The sequence below is a fragment of the Rousettus aegyptiacus genome, unplaced genomic scaffold, assembly GCF_014176215.1.
Source record: "Rousettus aegyptiacus isolate mRouAeg1 unplaced genomic scaffold, mRouAeg1.p scaffold_m13_p_14, whole genome shotgun sequence".
NCBI classification, from domain to species: domain Eukaryota; kingdom Metazoa; phylum Chordata; class Mammalia; order Chiroptera; family Pteropodidae; genus Rousettus; species Rousettus aegyptiacus.
The window spans coordinates 48,926,544-48,943,994 of NW_023416289.1; the positions used below are offsets into that span (position 1 = coordinate 48,926,544).

The 17,451-nt window shown below is 57.6% G+C and overlaps 1 protein-coding gene across 1 annotated transcript in view; it reads right to left on the reverse strand.

Annotated features, from left to right (window-relative positions):
- The window catches only part of RASGRF1 (Ras protein specific guanine nucleotide releasing factor 1), a 59,314-nt gene extending 46,630 nt beyond the window's left edge, over window positions 1-12,684 (reverse strand). The window contains exons 1-3 of the mRNA XM_016125509.2: window positions 12,164-12,684; window positions 1,442-1,548; window positions 444-591 (exon numbers count right to left, since the gene is read on the reverse strand). Of these exons, the coding sequence (XP_015980995.2) occupies window positions 444-591; window positions 1,442-1,548; window positions 12,164-12,439 (531 nt within the window). The 5' untranslated portion in view covers window positions 12,440-12,684. The remainder of the gene's footprint in view (window positions 1-443; window positions 592-1,441; window positions 1,549-12,163) is intronic.
- Between the last annotated feature and the right edge of the window lie 4,767 nt (window positions 12,685-17,451).

The following is a 17,451-nucleotide window of genomic DNA, read 5'->3' on the forward strand; positions in this document are numbered from 1 at the left end:
CTTGGTGCTGAGCCAGGAGCCCACATCCCACACAACACACACACAAGCACACGCAGTGCACACACAACACATACATGCACCCAGGACCCTGTGCCCCCCGAGTCTCAGGCTGAAAATGTGGACTGCTTGGTCAGTGTGCTGGGAACGTGCCCATAAGCACCTCGCTCAATCCTCACGGCCTTGGGGGTTAAGAATAAAAAGCCCAGGAGAAGCGGAAGCACGGAGAGGTTGGGGGGGTTGTTCTGGTTGCATTTCCGGGGTGCAGAGGTGGGGTCTGCACCCAGAGCTGGCCACCGGCCTCCCACATCCGTCAGCATGGCTGACTTTAATTAAATCTGGAGGCCGGCATAGCTGCGGCTGGGAGGAGGCCCCCTGGCCCATCATGTGCCCCCGCTCCTGTGGGGAGCCGGGGTCGGCAGTGCTGGGTGTGGGGCCTGGGTCACCTCTGCCTTCAGTCGCTCGATCTCGACCTCCCCGTCCTCGATCTGCTGCCGCAGCTGCTTGGCCACAGTCTTCTCCGTCTCCACGATCTGCAGCAGGTGCAGGTGCTTCTGCATCAGCGATTCGTGCTCCGTGGCCAGCGTCCGGTAGCTGTGGGCGGACGGATGGGCACAGTAGGTGAGACACCGCGGCCTATACCCAGAGATCATCCCAGAAAGGGGGCTCACCCTCACCGCACTCTGGAGGCGCTGCCCAAGCCACCTCACCGGGTGTTTGTCTCCACCTTTATCAGGCCCTAGGCATCACATCGGGGGGTGCCTGCCCCCCGGAGCTCAGATGCTGCAGGGAGGTGGACAAAGAAACACACTGTTGTCTGCTGAGCCAGAAAGATCTGCCCGGAGGGGTGAGTCTGGGTGTCCCTGCCCTGGACAGTAGTCAGCTCTGCCAGGGGATTGTCAGCTCTGGGGCCACACGCTGGCCCACAAGCCCATTACATACTTAGTCTGTCCCGGAGCCTGCATTCTCTGCAGCGTGTGCTCTGCTTCTGCCTTCCCATCCCCCCCACTCCAGTCCTCCTCACGAGTGGGGCACACGCTGCTGGGAGCAGCGCCACTGTCCAGTGTCAGAGCCCACAGAGGTGTGGAGGACGCCAGTCCACAGGCGAGAGAGCCACCCAGGGGGAGGTCAGGCCTGGCTCCTGGTGCCCACGCGTCTGGGTGGCACCCCAGCGGCCTTCAGCCGAACCCCCAGTCCTGCCGAACATGCTCAGACCCCCCACTGGAAAAAAAGGAGCCAGCCTGGGTGGCGGAGCTGAGGGGCTGCGACACTGCTCCCCGCGGCCTCTCACAACCCTGAGCTCCGGGCCTCTCTGGGGGACCCTGCCGATCTTCCATGGCTCCCTCCCCTCCTTCTCCGCCGCGCCCACTCTCCCTGCGGTTCGGGTTTGCTCAGAATGGCCCCCTGGGCCCAGCCCCTCTGCCTGGACTATGGGGAGACGTACCTGGCATGAGCGATGGCGGCCACCCACTCGTCACAGTCCTTCGCATCCTCGGTCCTCAGCTCCAAGGCTTTCTGGTTCTCATGGCTGAAGTTAACCGTGAAATAATGCTGCACCAAGAAGACACCTCGATCAGCAGGGTGTGCGCGGGCCCGGCGGCCTCTCCTGCTGCCTCGCCGTCCGCGACGCATTCGTCGCCACACCAGCTGCGCACGGGCGCGTCACTCCTGACCACCAGAAGGCCATTCTGGCCGGCGCTTCCAGACTCTTAACGGAGGCTTAGGGTATCGTATGAACCTGCAAGGCCCTACGTGCCAACGAATTGCAAAAAGCTAGTTTTCCACCATCGGGTGAGCCAGAAGGCAGGCGGGGAGAACACGCCAGGAGAGCACACGCGTCGGGACCTGGTATTGGTCCCGCGAAGCCCGCGTTTAATTTACTCTGCACAAATTTACTGTGTATTCTTCTAGGTCCCGGGGTCAGAGTGTGGAGCAGACAGACACAGTCCCTAGGAGAGCCCACTGGAGGCCACCTCTGTGTGGGGTGCAAGTGAGTGACTTAGAGCTGGTCACCCACAGGGCCTGCCCCCTGACCTCCCAGGGTGCAGAGGAGCCACCAGTGGATGTGTAACTGTAATATCGTGATGTGCGTTAACACAGGTAAAGCCGGGAGCGCACGTGTTGCTGTAGCAGTGGGTGCAGTGACCCTCACTGCGGTGGAGGTGCACAAGGGGCTGTGGGCGCAGAGAGGACACGCGGCTCCAGCCCCGGGGGGGGGGCAGAGGGTTCCCCGAGGACAGGGCATTGGTCCTGGTTTTATTTCGCTTGGATGGAAGAACATGGGGGCAGCATGGCTGTCTAGAGCACACAGCGTGTTCGAGGGTGGGAGGGGCCATACAGTGGGAATAGGGGTGCCAGGACCAAGCTGGGTCGGGGGACAGGGCAGGGCGGTGGGCTGAGTGGAGGGACAGGTGGAGGAGAGAGCCAGAATGACAATTCCCAGATTCTGGTTTAAGCAAAAAAAAAAAAATGGTGGGTGGGGGCGCCATAGACTGGGGGACATCGGCTGGGTGAAGGGAAGGCCTTGCAGACTGTGCATCTCGGTGCACGCATGTCACTGCAGGCTGCAGAATGGGGTGGAGGGGCCCAGCCTCAAGCGGCGGGGGAGCGGGGAAACGTGTTGGTGACACGGGGTGGACAGGCCATATGCTGGGGGCGGAGTCTGTGGAGGCCTCCTGGGTCTGGTCCTGGTGGAACTAGAGGAGAGGCAGGTGGCGGGGTGCAGGGTGGGGCCCTTGAGTCTGCCCGTTTGGAAGGTGTCACAGTGTGACGCTGTGTCAGGGAGGGCACCAGCCTCATCCCTGTGTTCCCAGGTGTCGGGTGGCAGGGAGCAGCCGTCCAGGTGCGGTGCATAAACTATATTTAGCTCTGCTGACATTTACGGCATTTCTGTTAATTGTCAGTCTGGGTGGCAGCCAGGGTGTGTGTGCGCGTGTGTATGTGGGTTGTTGCAGTCACTGTCTCTCACTCGTTTCCTAGGAAACAGATAACTGGGGTGTAGAATGAAATGTCAGCCACAGCCTCAAGCAACTGTCTTTGGGAGGCTCCGTGGGCACTGCTCCCCTGTGGGAAGGAAGTGGGTGGGACACGGAGCTGCAGGTGGGTTCCTGACACCCCTCCACCCCACAATCCCAAGAGGTGATGGGCACAAAAATGCTCGTCTGCCCTGAGCTCATGTGTTCCTACGTTTGCCAGCTGGGAAAGGTGTCGTTACCTGTTTTCCAGTGCAAGAACCTGAGGCTCAGAGAGGCTAAGCCCCCTGCTGAAGGCCACACAGCTGGAAGGCAGAGTGGCCGGCTGGGAGGACAAACCCCCTCACTGGTCCTCAGATGGAAAAGGCAGGCCCTGCCCCGAAGGAGCCTGTTGGCAGGTGAGGCTCAGGGTGCAAACCCAGAAGTGAGGCTCTGTCGGCAACACCAGGTGGAGCCAGGCAGCCAGGTGGGGCAGAAAGCAGGTCGCTGGCCCAGGAGAAAGACACTTGTCTTCTCCCCGGGACTCTGTCACCATGCGACTCCTCCCAGAGTGTCCTCCCTTATGCTGAAGCTGCTCTGAAGGGCTCCTGTGGCTCCTCCTCCTTCGGATAACTGATTCCTGGCCAGGAAGTGCCCCGAGCCTGGCCTGGGCACGCGGAGCCTTCATTTGTGAACGGGTGACTGAAGGCATTAGCAGGACATGAGAGCCTGGCCTATCGATTAATTGATAGCAAAAGCCACAAGCAGGTGACACTGAGTTGGCCTCTCAAGCATGGGTGGTGACAGTGGCCAGGGGCATAGGCTCTTCCTGAAGCACATCTGTGCCTGCTCAGGGAGGCCCACCCTCATCGTAAAGGCACTGAGCAGTCCTGCAGTGGAGGAGCCTTTCCTGGAACTTCCTCCACCATGGAACCCCATTGTTTTGTTTTTTGGAAGCTCTATCAACATCCCATCAAACCAGGGTTCCGGGGAGCGCTCTTTGGGACCTGGGTTCAAATTCATTATCTGTTATTTAGACTTGAGGTCTCCAACATGTCTCTTTGCTTCTGTATTCTCTTTTTCACAGGATGGGGACAGTACAGCCTCCTTCACGGGCTTGTTTAAAACGGTGGACGCCGTGAATGCTCCTGATTCAGAAAAGGTGCTCAGCAGTGGTCAGTAAACCAGCTGAGTCATTTGCAAAGTCCATGTGATGGCCTGGTCAGCCTAAGCGGCAGCGTACCAAGAAATACAGTGCAGTGCGTTCACCTGAGGGCACGCAGAGCGGCCCCGCAAACCTGCATCTGATCGCACCTGCGAGGATTTGTTTGCAGATGGAATCAAGGCGCAATGAGGTCAGACTGGATTAATTAGAAGCGGGAACAGTGGACACAGACACGCAGGGGAGGCAGCGAGGGCAGAGAGGTGTGTAGGGCAGGCGACGCCCAGGGATGCCAGCCATTGTCGGGATGGAAGAGGCAGGAAGCTGCCCCCTGAAACCTCCAGCGCGAGCGTGGGCCTGCGGACCCCTGGCCTACAGGACGGTGAGTGAAGTTCCGTTGTTTTAAAAAGAACCGCAAACGAAAAACCGCACCTGTGCACGTGCGCGTACACACATGCACACACACACATGCTCGTACACAATCTCGCCACCGCTGTGAAGGAGACGCGTGGAAGAGGCTTATGAACCCAGTAGTGACAGCCGTGCTAAGATCAAGGATTATCAGGAATCGGCAATTTCTGACATTCTTTGCATTGTCTTTGAGTCTGATTTCTCTCATTCCTGATAGTGAGTGGTCACCAAGTTCCATGTTGCTCAGAATCTCTAGACCCTGTGTGTTCGTTCCCATCTTCACTGCCACTCCCTGCCTCAAAGTGTCAGCACGTCCCACCTGGACTGTGAGCCGGACCGTCTCCGGCCTCCCTGTCCCGGTCTTACCCCCCTCATTCATCCTGTTTGTCCAGAATCCAGACCCACTGGGCCCTGCTCATGGCCCCCTCAAGGGGCAGGGTGACTGGGGTTGCCGAGGGCCAGCTCCTCCCTCACTGGGTCCTGGCTCCTCCCTCCCGGCCTGCCTCTGGGACTGTGGTCCCAGCTGGCACTGTGCCTTGGCCACCCTCTCTACCCGATGCTGCCTGATGTCCTGGTCCACAGGGGCCATGCTGGGGATATACACTTGCTGAGCACACACACCCTGGCCTGGAGCCCATCTCTCCTCTCCTCCCCCAAGGAGGGCTATCCGTCCAGGCTCCTCCTTACATCCTCCCGGACACCCCAGTCCCCTTTCCACCTCTTAGCCACGGAGTCCCATGACAGGCACCCTGTCCTCCAGCCCTGGCAGGGAGAGGTCCTGTTCTGGCTGCACTGCCCTCCTGCCTGGCACACGGCCCTCGCGAGGAACCGGGTTTCCCACTTGGGCCTGCTCGATGGACCTGTGGGTCTCCACTGGCCTCGCAGGTGCTGCCACAGCAGCCCTCACCTGATGGGGCCCCAAACGGGGGCTGGACTGTACTCCATGACTTTCTCCCCTGGTGTGAGTGGCCCCATTCCGTCCAACCTCTGCCTCTGGGTTCTCGAGTGTGAGACTTCCCAGGGCCTGCTTACTGTTCCAGGACTCTGCTCTGTCCTCAGGCTGAGGGCCTGTCTCAGGCTCCTGTCCAGCTCCCAGCTCCCATGGGGCCTGAGTCACGCGCACCAGTCTGGCCCACCACCCAGCTCAGGACTGAGGCCCGCTGCCGGGACCGACCTCCTGGACACCTTACACTGACTCACCCATACTCCCTGCCTGTCCCACCAGGATTGGGCGAAGGCTGTGAGGGGAGTGGCCACAGTCTCAGAACTTAAAAGGCCGGTAAAAGCTCTGGGCCTGAGAATCAGCCTTGAACTAGGTGGTGCTCAGCCCATGGCCTGTGTCATGCAGCCCTCCGAGCCTCTGCTGCTGACTGGTCTGAGTTTTAGAGTATACTGCTTCAGACCACAGATGTCACACTGGTCCTGCGTGCACGTCTTCCAACCCGTCGCCACAAGTCACAGGCCTGCCCCTCACCCTCCCACTAACCATGGCGCTGGTAGCTGCCGAATAAACTCCAGTCTGGACATGGCTGCCCTTTGTCTTCTCTTTGTAATAACCAATGACAGTTATTCATTCGCTCCTCCAAAATTAATTTTGAAAGGCTTTTATATTATGCTCCGAGTTGGAGTTTCCAATTTGAAAACAGAATAACTCAGGTAGGACTGACTCTTTCAAAAAGAATTATCGCATTTTGCATGGGAAAGAGGATGCATTAGGCCTGCTGGATTAGAAAGACGCGGTCTCTAACGTGTACCTTGCCAAAGGGAACAATGGGCCTGATGCCCACTGCCCTTGACCTGCAACGGCGAGGCCCGATTCAGGTTCTGACCAACATTTCCTAGCAGTGAGAACAGGGCCTGGAAGAAACAAACACGAGGTTGGGAGATGAGCGGCACGTGTCTGAGTGTCGTCATATGCCCCACGAGGAGTCTATGTCCCCTATGTCCCACAGCAGGGGCAGGGGCAATGTTGTGCTTACAGGAGAGGCTAGGTGTGAACAGGACTTGGCAGGCTGCCGTCTGAAAAGGCGCTTCACTTGAATGGCAGCTGGATGGGAAGGCGTGGGCATAGCACTCAGAGCTGTTACAGGGTGTGAACTTGACACTCCTGGCCCAGGGCGTGGCATGGCTGTCACTGCAACATAACCCAGCCCATCCTGACCAGTGCGCCGGTTAAGAGGCCACTGCCTAGGCCCAGATGAGAGACCCCTGCAGCCTGGACTAGAGTAGGGGAGGAAGAGGGGGACATAGGTGGGTGGTTTGAGAGAGACTGAGGCAAGATTGACAGGGCTGGTGACGCTGTCGCCACCGGGGATGGCACAGGCTCCTGCAGCAGTCATCCCCCTCCTTGATGGTACTTTGCTCGGGCTATGTCAGAGACCAGCAGGTTCTCCGACTTGCGATTCACCACCCTCTCTTTACATCCAGGATCAGGGCTCCCTGGTGATTTGCTTCAGACCTGCCAGAGACCCAGGCGACCTGCCGGTTCTCTGAGGAAGAGTTGGCCATACAGCTGAAAGCTGAGTCGGCAACAGCTACAGTGTATTGATAAGACCCCCTTGTTGTGCTGGGAATTTAGGAACTGCGCCCAGCGTACTACTCAGAGCAAGGCTGTGGGCCAGGTTCTGTTGTGGTCTCCATCCCACGCATGGGGAAATGGATACTCAGAGGGCAGACCTTCCCAAGGGAGGAGGTGGCAGAGCCAGCATCCATAGCCTGTCTGTGTGGCTAGAGGAGAGACCCACTGCTTTTCTGTAGCGCTGTCTCATCAGGGGTGGAGTAAGAAATGCTTCGGTGAATGAGCTGGGAACAGAGGCTGCACGTCTGAGGACTGCGTGGTTCTGAGTCAGGGGTGGGCAGTGGGGGTGTCCACGGCTCCCAGATGCTCCCTGCACGACAGTTGCCCTCACGGAGGCGTCTGGGCATTGGCAGTGTTCTGCACGTGTGTCCCCAGCAGCCCTGCGTAAACATCGCGGTAGAGCTCCGTTCTTGGTTGAGTGCACTTGGGCACGGATCCAGGCTCCCACAGAGTCCAGGGGTACAGGCCCTGGGGGTGGGGTGGGGATCGCAAATACCTGCCTCTGGTGAGCTGCCCCCATGCTCAAGGGATCTGAGTTGCAGGGTTCCCACCCGAGCAGAAGTCACTGGAGTGACGGTGACATATTTTCACTGTTGTTGCTGCTTTTTCTCCACATCTCTCGGCAGAGGACGATCAGCTCAAACATCCCCAAGCCGCAGCCTTTATGCCTTTTGCTATTAGAAAGCTCAGGTTTTGGAGTCAGGCCGACCTGGGGTCCCGGGCTAGCCGTGCCTGGCACTCGCTCTGTAACCCCGAACACATGAGGGAACAGTTCGGAGTCTCAGTTTTGTCATTGTCAAAAGTGGTTCGACAGCAGCGACCTCACGGGGCTGTTGGGATGATTCCGGGGAGCGCCCTCTGGGGCCCCACACGCCGCAGGCATGGAGTGAAGTCTGCTGATTGTGCGTGAGCACTTTTGGCCTTGGGTTCTGCAGCGCTCCGCCCTCATCCGCTCTGTACCAGCGCCAAAGAGCACTTAGCAATGACGATCGGTGAGGGTCAAACTGTTTAAAGCGTCAATAACGGCGACATCTAACAGGGTAACCGACTCCGCGGTTAGGGGCAGATGCGCGGAGGGCGGGGCGGGGCGGGGCTGACCGCTCGCCCCACGTCCCACGTCTGCTCACGTGGACGCGGCGCTCACGGAGCGCGTGGGACGCAGTCTCGGATCTCGCGAGACGGCGCGAGACGGCGCGAGACGGCCTCGTGGAGCGTCAGTGCCCGCACCTGTGCTGCCCGCGTGCCTCGCCCCTGGCGGGACTGGCTGCTCCGGCTGTCCCCCGGGCGTGTGCCCAGCGTCCCCTCACAGCCCCCATCATCCGTCCTCTCAGGGCCGCACAGCTCAGCGCACCGATGCCGCCGCGAGGACCCGGCCCGGTGAGTGACGCGACAGCGCTGTTTCCCGAGGGCCGTGGTGCCACTGACGCTCCCAGTGGCCTCGCGCCCTGATGCAACACGTCCGGAGGTCGCCCAGGTGGCGGGCTGCGCGGAGCGGGACCGGGGTGGGGGGAGTTGGGGGGTAAGGGGTAGGGGGGGGCGGAAGGCTGGAACCCCGGGCTCCTGGGCTCCCGGCACAAGGCGGGGACCGTCAGGCCGCCCTCCACTGTGCGCCTCCCACCACAGGGCCTCTGCTCCCTGCCCGCGCGGGACCAGCGCAGGCGGCCACAGTGTTTGCTGCACGACTGCACCGCAGTGAGACGTGAGTGCGGGCGCGTGTCCTCAGCGTGTTCCCCGCCGCCACCACGCAGAGGGCGGTGGCTGGCAGGTGTGAGTCCTGAGCTCTGCAGCCGTGGTCCAGCTGTATCAACGGGCCGGGCCTGGGGGGAGCCCGGGGCAGCGGCTGGCCTTTTCCAGGCAGCAGTGTCTGCAGCCTGATTTGCTGGAGCCCCAGGGTTCCGTGTCTCAGGGGTGTTGCTTTTGGCGCGACCCGACCCCTCCAAGCGTGTTTTCTCATTGACCGAGAGGGTGACCCTACGGTGGCAGGAGGGCGAGCCCCTGAGTCTAGGAGCTCCAGGGTGAGAAAAAGCATCTTATTTCAGCCACCGACTTGCTGGGTGGTGGCGGTCCTCACCGTGAACCGGGCTCACTCACAACTTCAGGGCACTTGCTGGTCTGAACCTGCCAGGGGCCCCGTCATGCGTCCTGTGGTGAGGACCAGGAGTGGGTTTCCTCTTGCCTCCAAGCACATTGGGCCCCCCAGTCTCCACTGACACCAGTCCTCAGACTGCCTCAGGGACCTGTCCCCATTTTTAGAGGCTGACACTGTGACAGTCCAGCTTCTTAGGCCTGTAGAACAGCTCAGGGTCTGGACTGGTGCCTAGTCAGCCCTCGGGACATAAAATGTGGAATTACCTTGTGAAAAACCAGCAAGTTCAGCTCAGTATTTCCTGCACAAAATGATAAACCAAGTACATACTCCGTCCCTGCCTTTGGGGGGCTCCCAGCCAAGAGTTGGTTTCTCTTTTTTCAGAAACTGGCCCTGGTCCTCCTAGAAGCTGTCTGCTTAGACCTGGATAAAAATGGCATTCTGCTAAAATAATGTCTTCACCAAATACTAGCCAGTGCAGTCAAATAGCCTCTTGGAGGTCTTCTAGTGTGGGCGCTGTGCTACGTGCCAGCAGGTTTTGAATCAGGGCTTTCCGGGGGGCCCAGATGTAAGCCGAACCCCGTCATAGAGTGGCTTGGAGCTAGGGCTCTGTGGGGCCCATGGGGCACCTAGCTCAAGGACAAACATGGAACAGCTGGGCCACCTGTTTTACTCAAAGATTTAGAAAAGAAAAACATAAATTTTTCTAGACACACACAGGCCAAAGGAAATCAATCTACTTTTCTACGCTAGCCGGCTCTCACTCTGGCATTGAATGGAACATCTGTACACATATAGAACGTGAAGCATCTTTGCACCTGAGCTGGGCGGTGCGAGACGTCACACACTGCTCTCCACCCTATTCTGTTTCGTCATACTGGGACGGCTGTCCCTGTGAACACACTGAGCCTCTTGACTGGTAAAACTGCCGTTCCTCCCCTACCCCACTGTGAGCACAGTTCAATGTCTGAACCATGAGCCGAATGATCTCGAATCAATGTAGGATCTCATTTTCAGGAATTTTTAGACATGGCACGAATTCTGCCACTGACGTACTCACTGATACTGGGTCACTCCCTTTCCCTCTCTGGTCTTCAGTTCCTTTGTGTGCGAAATGGGAGGGGGACCTGTACAGCTCCCTGGGGTTCCTTTCGGCTTTATCATTTTGTGGTAGGCCTTTATACCTTGTCCAGGTGGGTATGATTCAGATTCACCTGAGATGTATCTAGAGCCCACTAAAATGTGCTGTGAGCATGCTTCACATACAGTATTTAATTGCAGTCACCCAGAATGGTAGGTGTTTGAACACCATTTTGTGGATTACAACAGAGGTTCTGAGAAGGTGTGTTAGCTGAGGTCACACAGACAGGATGTCACAGAGCTGAGACAGACTCTCAGGCTTCCAAGGGGCCAAGAACACTCTGAGCTCAGCAGTGACAGCCACCTCCTTGGGTCTCTCCGGGCCAGCCCAGGAATGCAGGTGGGCTTCCTCTGGGGCTGTGGGCTACTGGCAGGGCATACGTGGACTCTGGCTGGCAGGGGCTGACAGTATTCTGAAAGACTGGGAGGGCTGGGTTGTCAAAGGCGGAGAGCGAGTGTCTGGCCCTGCCAGAGTCCTGCTCTCCTGGAGGGTCCCGCGGCCCCCATCTATGCCTCCAGTCTGCTCTCTGCTTTGCTGTCTGGGGGCCCTTACGTGCCAAGAGGCCTGTCATCCCCAGAAACCCACCCTCAAATTTTCCTGTCCACACTTCCCAGCCTCTGTAGACTGAGGGCAGGGAAGGAAGAGGTGAGCTGCGGAGACAGAGCTCAGATCTGTCTTCACAGTTGAGGGCCAACTTCAAGTTATGCTTATCTCAGCCAGTTCAGTCCCCTGTCCCCCAGTCTGCATGTAGCAATGGCTTCCTAGATCACAGATTTTTCTCGGAACCCTGAGGTAGCCTCAACTCCTGACATGACACTGGGCAAGTAAGTTCCACTCTCTGGGCCCCAGTGTCCTCATCTAGGCAATAACCAGCTGGGGCCCCAGATCTTAGGTTCCTCCCCATGGTGATGTTTTAGGATCCAGTGTCTTTCACTTTACCTTCCCAGAAGCAGGGGGATGGACTAGATACCTTTGGAGAGGGCATCAAGTTTAAAAATTGCTCTTGCTGTCTGGTTGTTCCCATGGGGAGGGGGCTGCAGGTGCTTTGCCCTCCCTGCAGCCCAAGGTACATCCCCATCTGGCCCAGGGGGGCCCAAGGGGGCCCAGGCCTGGCCCTTTAACCTGGAAGCTCAGGAAATGCCAGCAAGTGAGTGAGGCGGAGGTGGCGGAGGCCCGGGGCGGGGAGAGGGGGAGTAGGGGAGGAGAGAGGCGCTCATTTGTCCCATGGCTTCCATAGCTGCTCTGGCAGGTCTGGCTTGTCTGGCTTGTTAGTGGGGTGGGAACCCATTGGTTTGTTTCTCAGGCCTGGGGCTGGCTGGGAGCCCAACAGCCCCGTGGCACTGAACCGACCCCTGCAGGCCGCACCCCCCTCCCCCACCGTGGAGGAGCTAGCGCAGGCTCCTCTCTGCTCTGGGCTGTGGCCAGGCGGTGGCCCTGGTGTGGATGCCTCCCTCACCCTTGCCCTCCCTCAGTGCAGGGAATGACATCTTTCAGGTCTGGACACATGTCGGGTCTCTCTGGGGCTGAGAAGCGGGAGAGGAGGTGGGGAGCACCGCTTGGGTCTGGATGTGGGTCCACATTCACCATTCCCGTCTGCCACCCGGCTCCCATCTCCCTTCGTATGTCCTCGCCACCCATGGAGCTCACCAGCGACAGGCAGCCGCAGCCTGCACTGATTCTCTGCCCGCAGTCCCTGCCCCCTCTGCCGTGCGGTCACCCCGCCCGCTCGGGCCAGCCCTAGAACCGAGGGCGCAGACAGTAGGGGGACTAAAGTTCGGGTCCCATCGCAAGGAGGGCCGCGATCCCCCCTCCCCCAGGGCCGCGGCCGGGGCCTCACCTGTTTCTCCAGCGGCTCCTTGGCGGAGAGTGCAGGCTTGGGGGAGGGCGCGCGGTCGCAGACGCAGCCCTCCAGCAGGTAGAGCCCAGAGGGCCGCGAGCTCGAGTCGCTCTCGAAGTAGAAGAGCAGGTTCTGCAGCAGTGCGAACCACTTGGTTTGCCATTTTGTGTTGTCCGAACTCCGTTTGCTCAGGTAGCCTTTGCGCGTGCCGTCCTTGCGCGCCAGCAGCCCCAGGGATGCGACGTGGCCATCGTTCAGCCGGATCCCCTTCTGCATGGTGCTCGGAGGCCAGCGAGACCCCGCGCGCTTACATCTTCTCCGCGCGGCCCCGGCGGCCCCCTGTCCGTGCGCGCCGCCTCTCTCTGGCGCTCGCTCGCCCCTCGCCCCTCCCCCCAGATGACTGCACTCCGGGGTCTGGCTCCTGGCCGCGGCTCCTGAAGCCCAGATGGACCGCTCTCCGCCGCCGCAGAGCCCGGGGCCCAGGAGATGCCGTGCTACCCTCTCCTGGTGCCCGGGAAACCGAGGGAGCGGTGAGCTGCTCGCTGGCTAGGGGCAGGCGGAGTCATGTGACGCGGATCCCTCGAAGAGCCCGTTCCAGCAGCGCGGACAGGGACACACGCACGCAGCCTGCGAGGCGCGGGGCTGCGCAGGCTGCACCTTGGCGCCGCCTCCCCCTCCTGGACCCACACGCACGGGCACAGACAAACTCCGCGCGCCCGCGCGCCCTGGTCTCCTCTCCCCTTGAGGTGTTAAGCAAATCAGATCAGTTTTCGTTTAATCCAGTGGCACCCCAGAGGTTCGCCGTGGGAGAGGGGCGGGGGGTTCCGTCTTTGCGCCCCATCGCAGCGCACTGCAGACCGGGGGTGAAGTCCCAGTTGTCGTTTTCTCCTTCAAAGGCTCCCTCCTGGGACTTTATATTTCTAACCCGAGGTGGATGGAGGAGCGTGAGTGGCGGAGTAGGTATAAATGAGTGCTCGGTCCTAAGCTTTGCATAATTGGCTATGTCACATTTATTTCAGCATCCAGCCCCGCTCGCGTTGGCTTCCCCAGCGGCGTAAGGACAATACAGGAGATGTGATGGGGTAGTGGGGAGGAGTGGTATTTTATTTTGAGTGTTGCCATAATTACCGGCGCCACCCCCAGCGCCCCGAGGTCTGGCTGGAGAGCCGCTGCTGGGAGTTTTCTGCAAATACCCCCCAGAGCCTGAAGGCGGGCTTCAAACGCAGGCGCCGGGGACCATGGGAGCCTTCAAATAGCTGCGCTGGCGCAATGATACCTTAATGATAGATTTTCCGTTCTTATTTTTAGCTCCCGTTCGCCTACACAGTTACACGGCATTTATCTGAGAACGTCACAGCGCCCGCATGCTGCACCGCCGGCGGCCGGGCGCTGGAGCGCGGAGCGCGCGCCGTCTGCCGCAGAGGCCGGGGCAGTGGCCGCGGCCGCGCCGCCGGGACAGGAGGGCTCCCGGCCCGCTGGCCTGTCCACTGCGGGGACGGGCAGCGCGCAGCCCGCGGGAGAATAATCGGGGGAGGGACACCACCTTTCAGCAGCAAACCTGTGGGCTCCTCTCCCCTGAAACTAACTAACACACTCTCTCTCTCTCTCTCTCACACACACACACACACTCATTCTCACACTTTCTCACACTCTCACACTTTCTCTCACACACTCTCACACACACACACACACACTCTCTCTCTCTCTCTCTCTTGTGCACCGTCGGCGGGCCCATGGGAATCCATGCACAGACACCCCCTGTCCTGGGCATGGTGGACGGTGGTGCTGGTTTGCAGATTGGGAGGGCGACATTCAGAGACAGGGGCTGAGGGTGTGAACCTCAGTCTTTCTTCTTGGTGCTCACACACTGGGCTGGGGACTCTGAGGACCCAGTGAGGCAAACCTTCAGAGTAATGGGAACAGAGGGCAGGTGGCTAAGCCTCTTCACTTAGCCCCGATTTTCCCAAGAGGGACGCCACACAGTGACCGCTTCCCTCCTCTTGCCCTCTTTGGAACAGGAGTGCAGCTCTTAATCCAGGTTCTGGTCAGCTGAACTCGTTTATCAGGAAGCCTGACACAGGGGCGGGGAGTGCAGTGCTTTAGATGCATTACCCTAATCCGCAAAGGGCTACAAGTAGTCCCCCATCACGCCTTTGTACTAATGGGGAACACTGACGAATGCGGAGGTCAAGTGACTTGCTCACAGCCACTCAGCTAGGAAGTGATAAGTGGGATTTGAACTAGGTCTGTCCTAGGGTCCGTGCAGAGTGGCGTGGGGGGGGGCGGGGTCCATGGGTTATGGGGGTTGGCTTTTGTCCTAGATGGGGGCAGGATCCCTGAGGCTGGCCAGAGTGTGCTGGGCCCACGCAGACGCCTCTGAGCTCGGGATCACCCGGAGCGTTTCTGAGCATCCACCAAAGCCCATGGTGGGTTGTGCACTTTTATGGGTTGTGGACCCATTAATGTAGCAGTCGGGTCACGGACACCAGCTACCTGGGGTCCTGTCAGAATGCAGGTTCTTGCTCTGAGGTGGGGCTGAGAGTCTGCATTTTTAACCAGCGTCCAGGTCATGCGACACTGCTGGTCTGCAGCACACACTTTGGAGGGTTTAAGGCAATCAGGAGGTGGGAAAGATGGGGTTCACTCCTTTCTTCCCAAACCCCTCACCCCACCAGTGTTCACAGAGTTCCCTGTGTGTGCCAGGCCTTAGGCTGGGCCACTTGGGACACAGTGACAAAGTATAGTCCCTGCTTCATGGAGTTTAGGCCAGCACAGGGCTCCTTCCCTGTGAGGCTCCCTCTCCGTGGGTCCCTTCATGAAGCAGGAACAGACGCTTGCTCCCCTGGGCCTGGGGAGGGGGTCCAGCGGGAGGTGTAAACCAGAGAAGAAGCACATGCAGTCCGGTGGGCCTCAGCCCTGGGCACTTTGGACCGCTCGGAGAGACTTGTAACATCTCCTTGCATGGGCTTGTTCAGCCAGCACCTCTGAGGTCGCACCTGGGCACCAGGGTCCTCGAGAGCTCCCCAGGTGGTCCCCGCGCACAGCTAGGTCCAAAACTTGGTCTGAGAAAATCCCCTCGTGACCCCCCCATTACCGGCCTGGGAGACTGACTGGCTCCCTCTTGCTGGTCTTGGAATTCCTGGTGGGAGATCCAGGAATGCCTGGTGGACCAGGGTAGGCTGTGCTCAAGTACTTCACAGAGAGGAGGTGGCAGTAGAGGAGGTGACCCCCCCCATCCGAGCTGTGCGCGCACTGCTTACTCTCCCATCTCTGTGGGCAGAAACCTGAGCAGAGCCTGCAGTGGGCCCTCTGGTCATTCCCTGGGTCTGCAGCCCGAGTTCAGGGCCCTCGGAAGACACTCAGGGAGTTAGGTAAGGATGCTTGGGCTGGGGAGGGGGCACCAAGGAGTAGCTAGCTGACAGTAGTGGGCACACCTGGCCGTCGGTGTACCAGGCCGGAGGCCAACGTGCCCCCAGGTGAAAAGGGTGTCTGCAGGAGCATCACCACTGTGCCTGGGCTCTGCCTTGTTTTATTCAAGCCTCCCAGTGAGGCTTTTGGACAGGGTGAACCCCACTTGGAAGGTGGAGAAACTGAGGCCCAGAGAGTGGAAGCAGTGTGCCCAGAGTCTTAGAGGGATGTGGGCTGTCCACACCCAGTGCTTTGCCCAGAGGACCTTGCTGTCTGGGTTTCCCACTGTTCAGGTCCCTGGGCTGAGGTCCCTGTTGAGAAGGGAATAGGAGAACTAAGGAGTGTTTTGGTGGGTTTGATATCTGCATTTAGAAGTGGCTAGCAAATGACAAGGACATCACCTGCGCCAAAACCCTGCTGCTGAAGTCTCTATGGGGGCTTTCCACTGGGGTTTGGGCCAGGTCTCAACATGGGTGTCTGTTAGGACGGGTGTCCTGGTCTTTAGGCCCTGGTAGGTGAGGACCTCTGGGTGTGTGTGTGTGTGACATTTCTAGATCCTTTATTTGGCAACATTCCAAGAGAAAAAAATAGCTTCCATGTCACTTACAAAAAAAAAAAATTAAGTTTCTGGGGTCAAGCATTTTTGGAAATGGAGACTTTGCCTGTGAGGGTTTCTTGCTCTATCTCTGGGCTCAGTTGGTCCGCTTTGCCCAGGTGCTCGCACAGACATGAGGGGTTCACACCCTCACTTTCTAGCCAAGGTCAAGGTCTGCTTCGGTTCATCTGACTGTAAGTGTGATGCAGGCTCTTTATAGAAGATTAAGGCCATTTAGAATATAAAAAGAGAACTCTTCCTACGTATAGTTTTTGTCGTCTATTCGTTTTTCTGTTGTATTTACCAAAATTGTCTTTTATGATGCAGGCTATTTTATAATCTCTGTCTCTCTCTTAACAGTATGTGGGGACATTTTTCCATATTATGAAAACTTAATTATCAGAATCTTTACGATTCGATATTTAGGTTGTTTTCAATTCATAGTTTTTGAAAATAATGCTGCAACTAATATTTTTGTATATGTATTTCCTTCTCTTTAGGCTGAATTTCTGAAAGTGGTATTTCTAGGTTAAAGGATTGTACATTTAAAACATTGGTACATAGTAATAGATTCCCAGAGAGTACTTTTGCTATTTACCTGGTATTCCAGTGGGTGAAACAGGCTATTTCTCCATCCACTTGCCAATCCTGGGTATTGATGTTATTGATCTCTGAAATATCTGCCCATTTTGAAAAGACAAAAATGATATCCCTTCCTTGTAGTAATTTTAATTTCTTTCATTGCTTGTGAAGTGAGACATTTTTAAATGTTTGTAATGATTCTTATTCCTTTTGTGATTTTTTTTTTTTTTTTTTTTTGGAAATGGAGGCTTTGCCTTGAGGGTTTGTTAATATGTCTTTTCAGATGTGTTTATATTTTTCTTGCTTGTTTGTTACAGTCCGTATATGAGGAATATTAATCAACCGTTATATGTGTTACAAGTAATCTCCACAGTTTCTTGCATAATATGAAATTTTCCCAAGTGGCTGGCAAGTTTGTCCCAATATCACTTCAGTAACCCAAACTCTATCACTGATGCGAAGGAGCGCTTTTAGCACATAGACTCTTGTTGTTCTTGGGGGTATTTCCAGATGCTCCTTTTGTCCTATGTTCTGTCTTCTAACATCAGTGACATGGTTTCATTTCTGCCACTATAGCTTCCACTTGGAACACCCGCATCGCTTTTCTTCATTACAGTGTTCCTAAATATTGGGTTTATTCTTCAATGTTAATTAATTACTCATTTTCTCAAGTTCCAGAAAAGTCTTAATAAGATTTTGATTG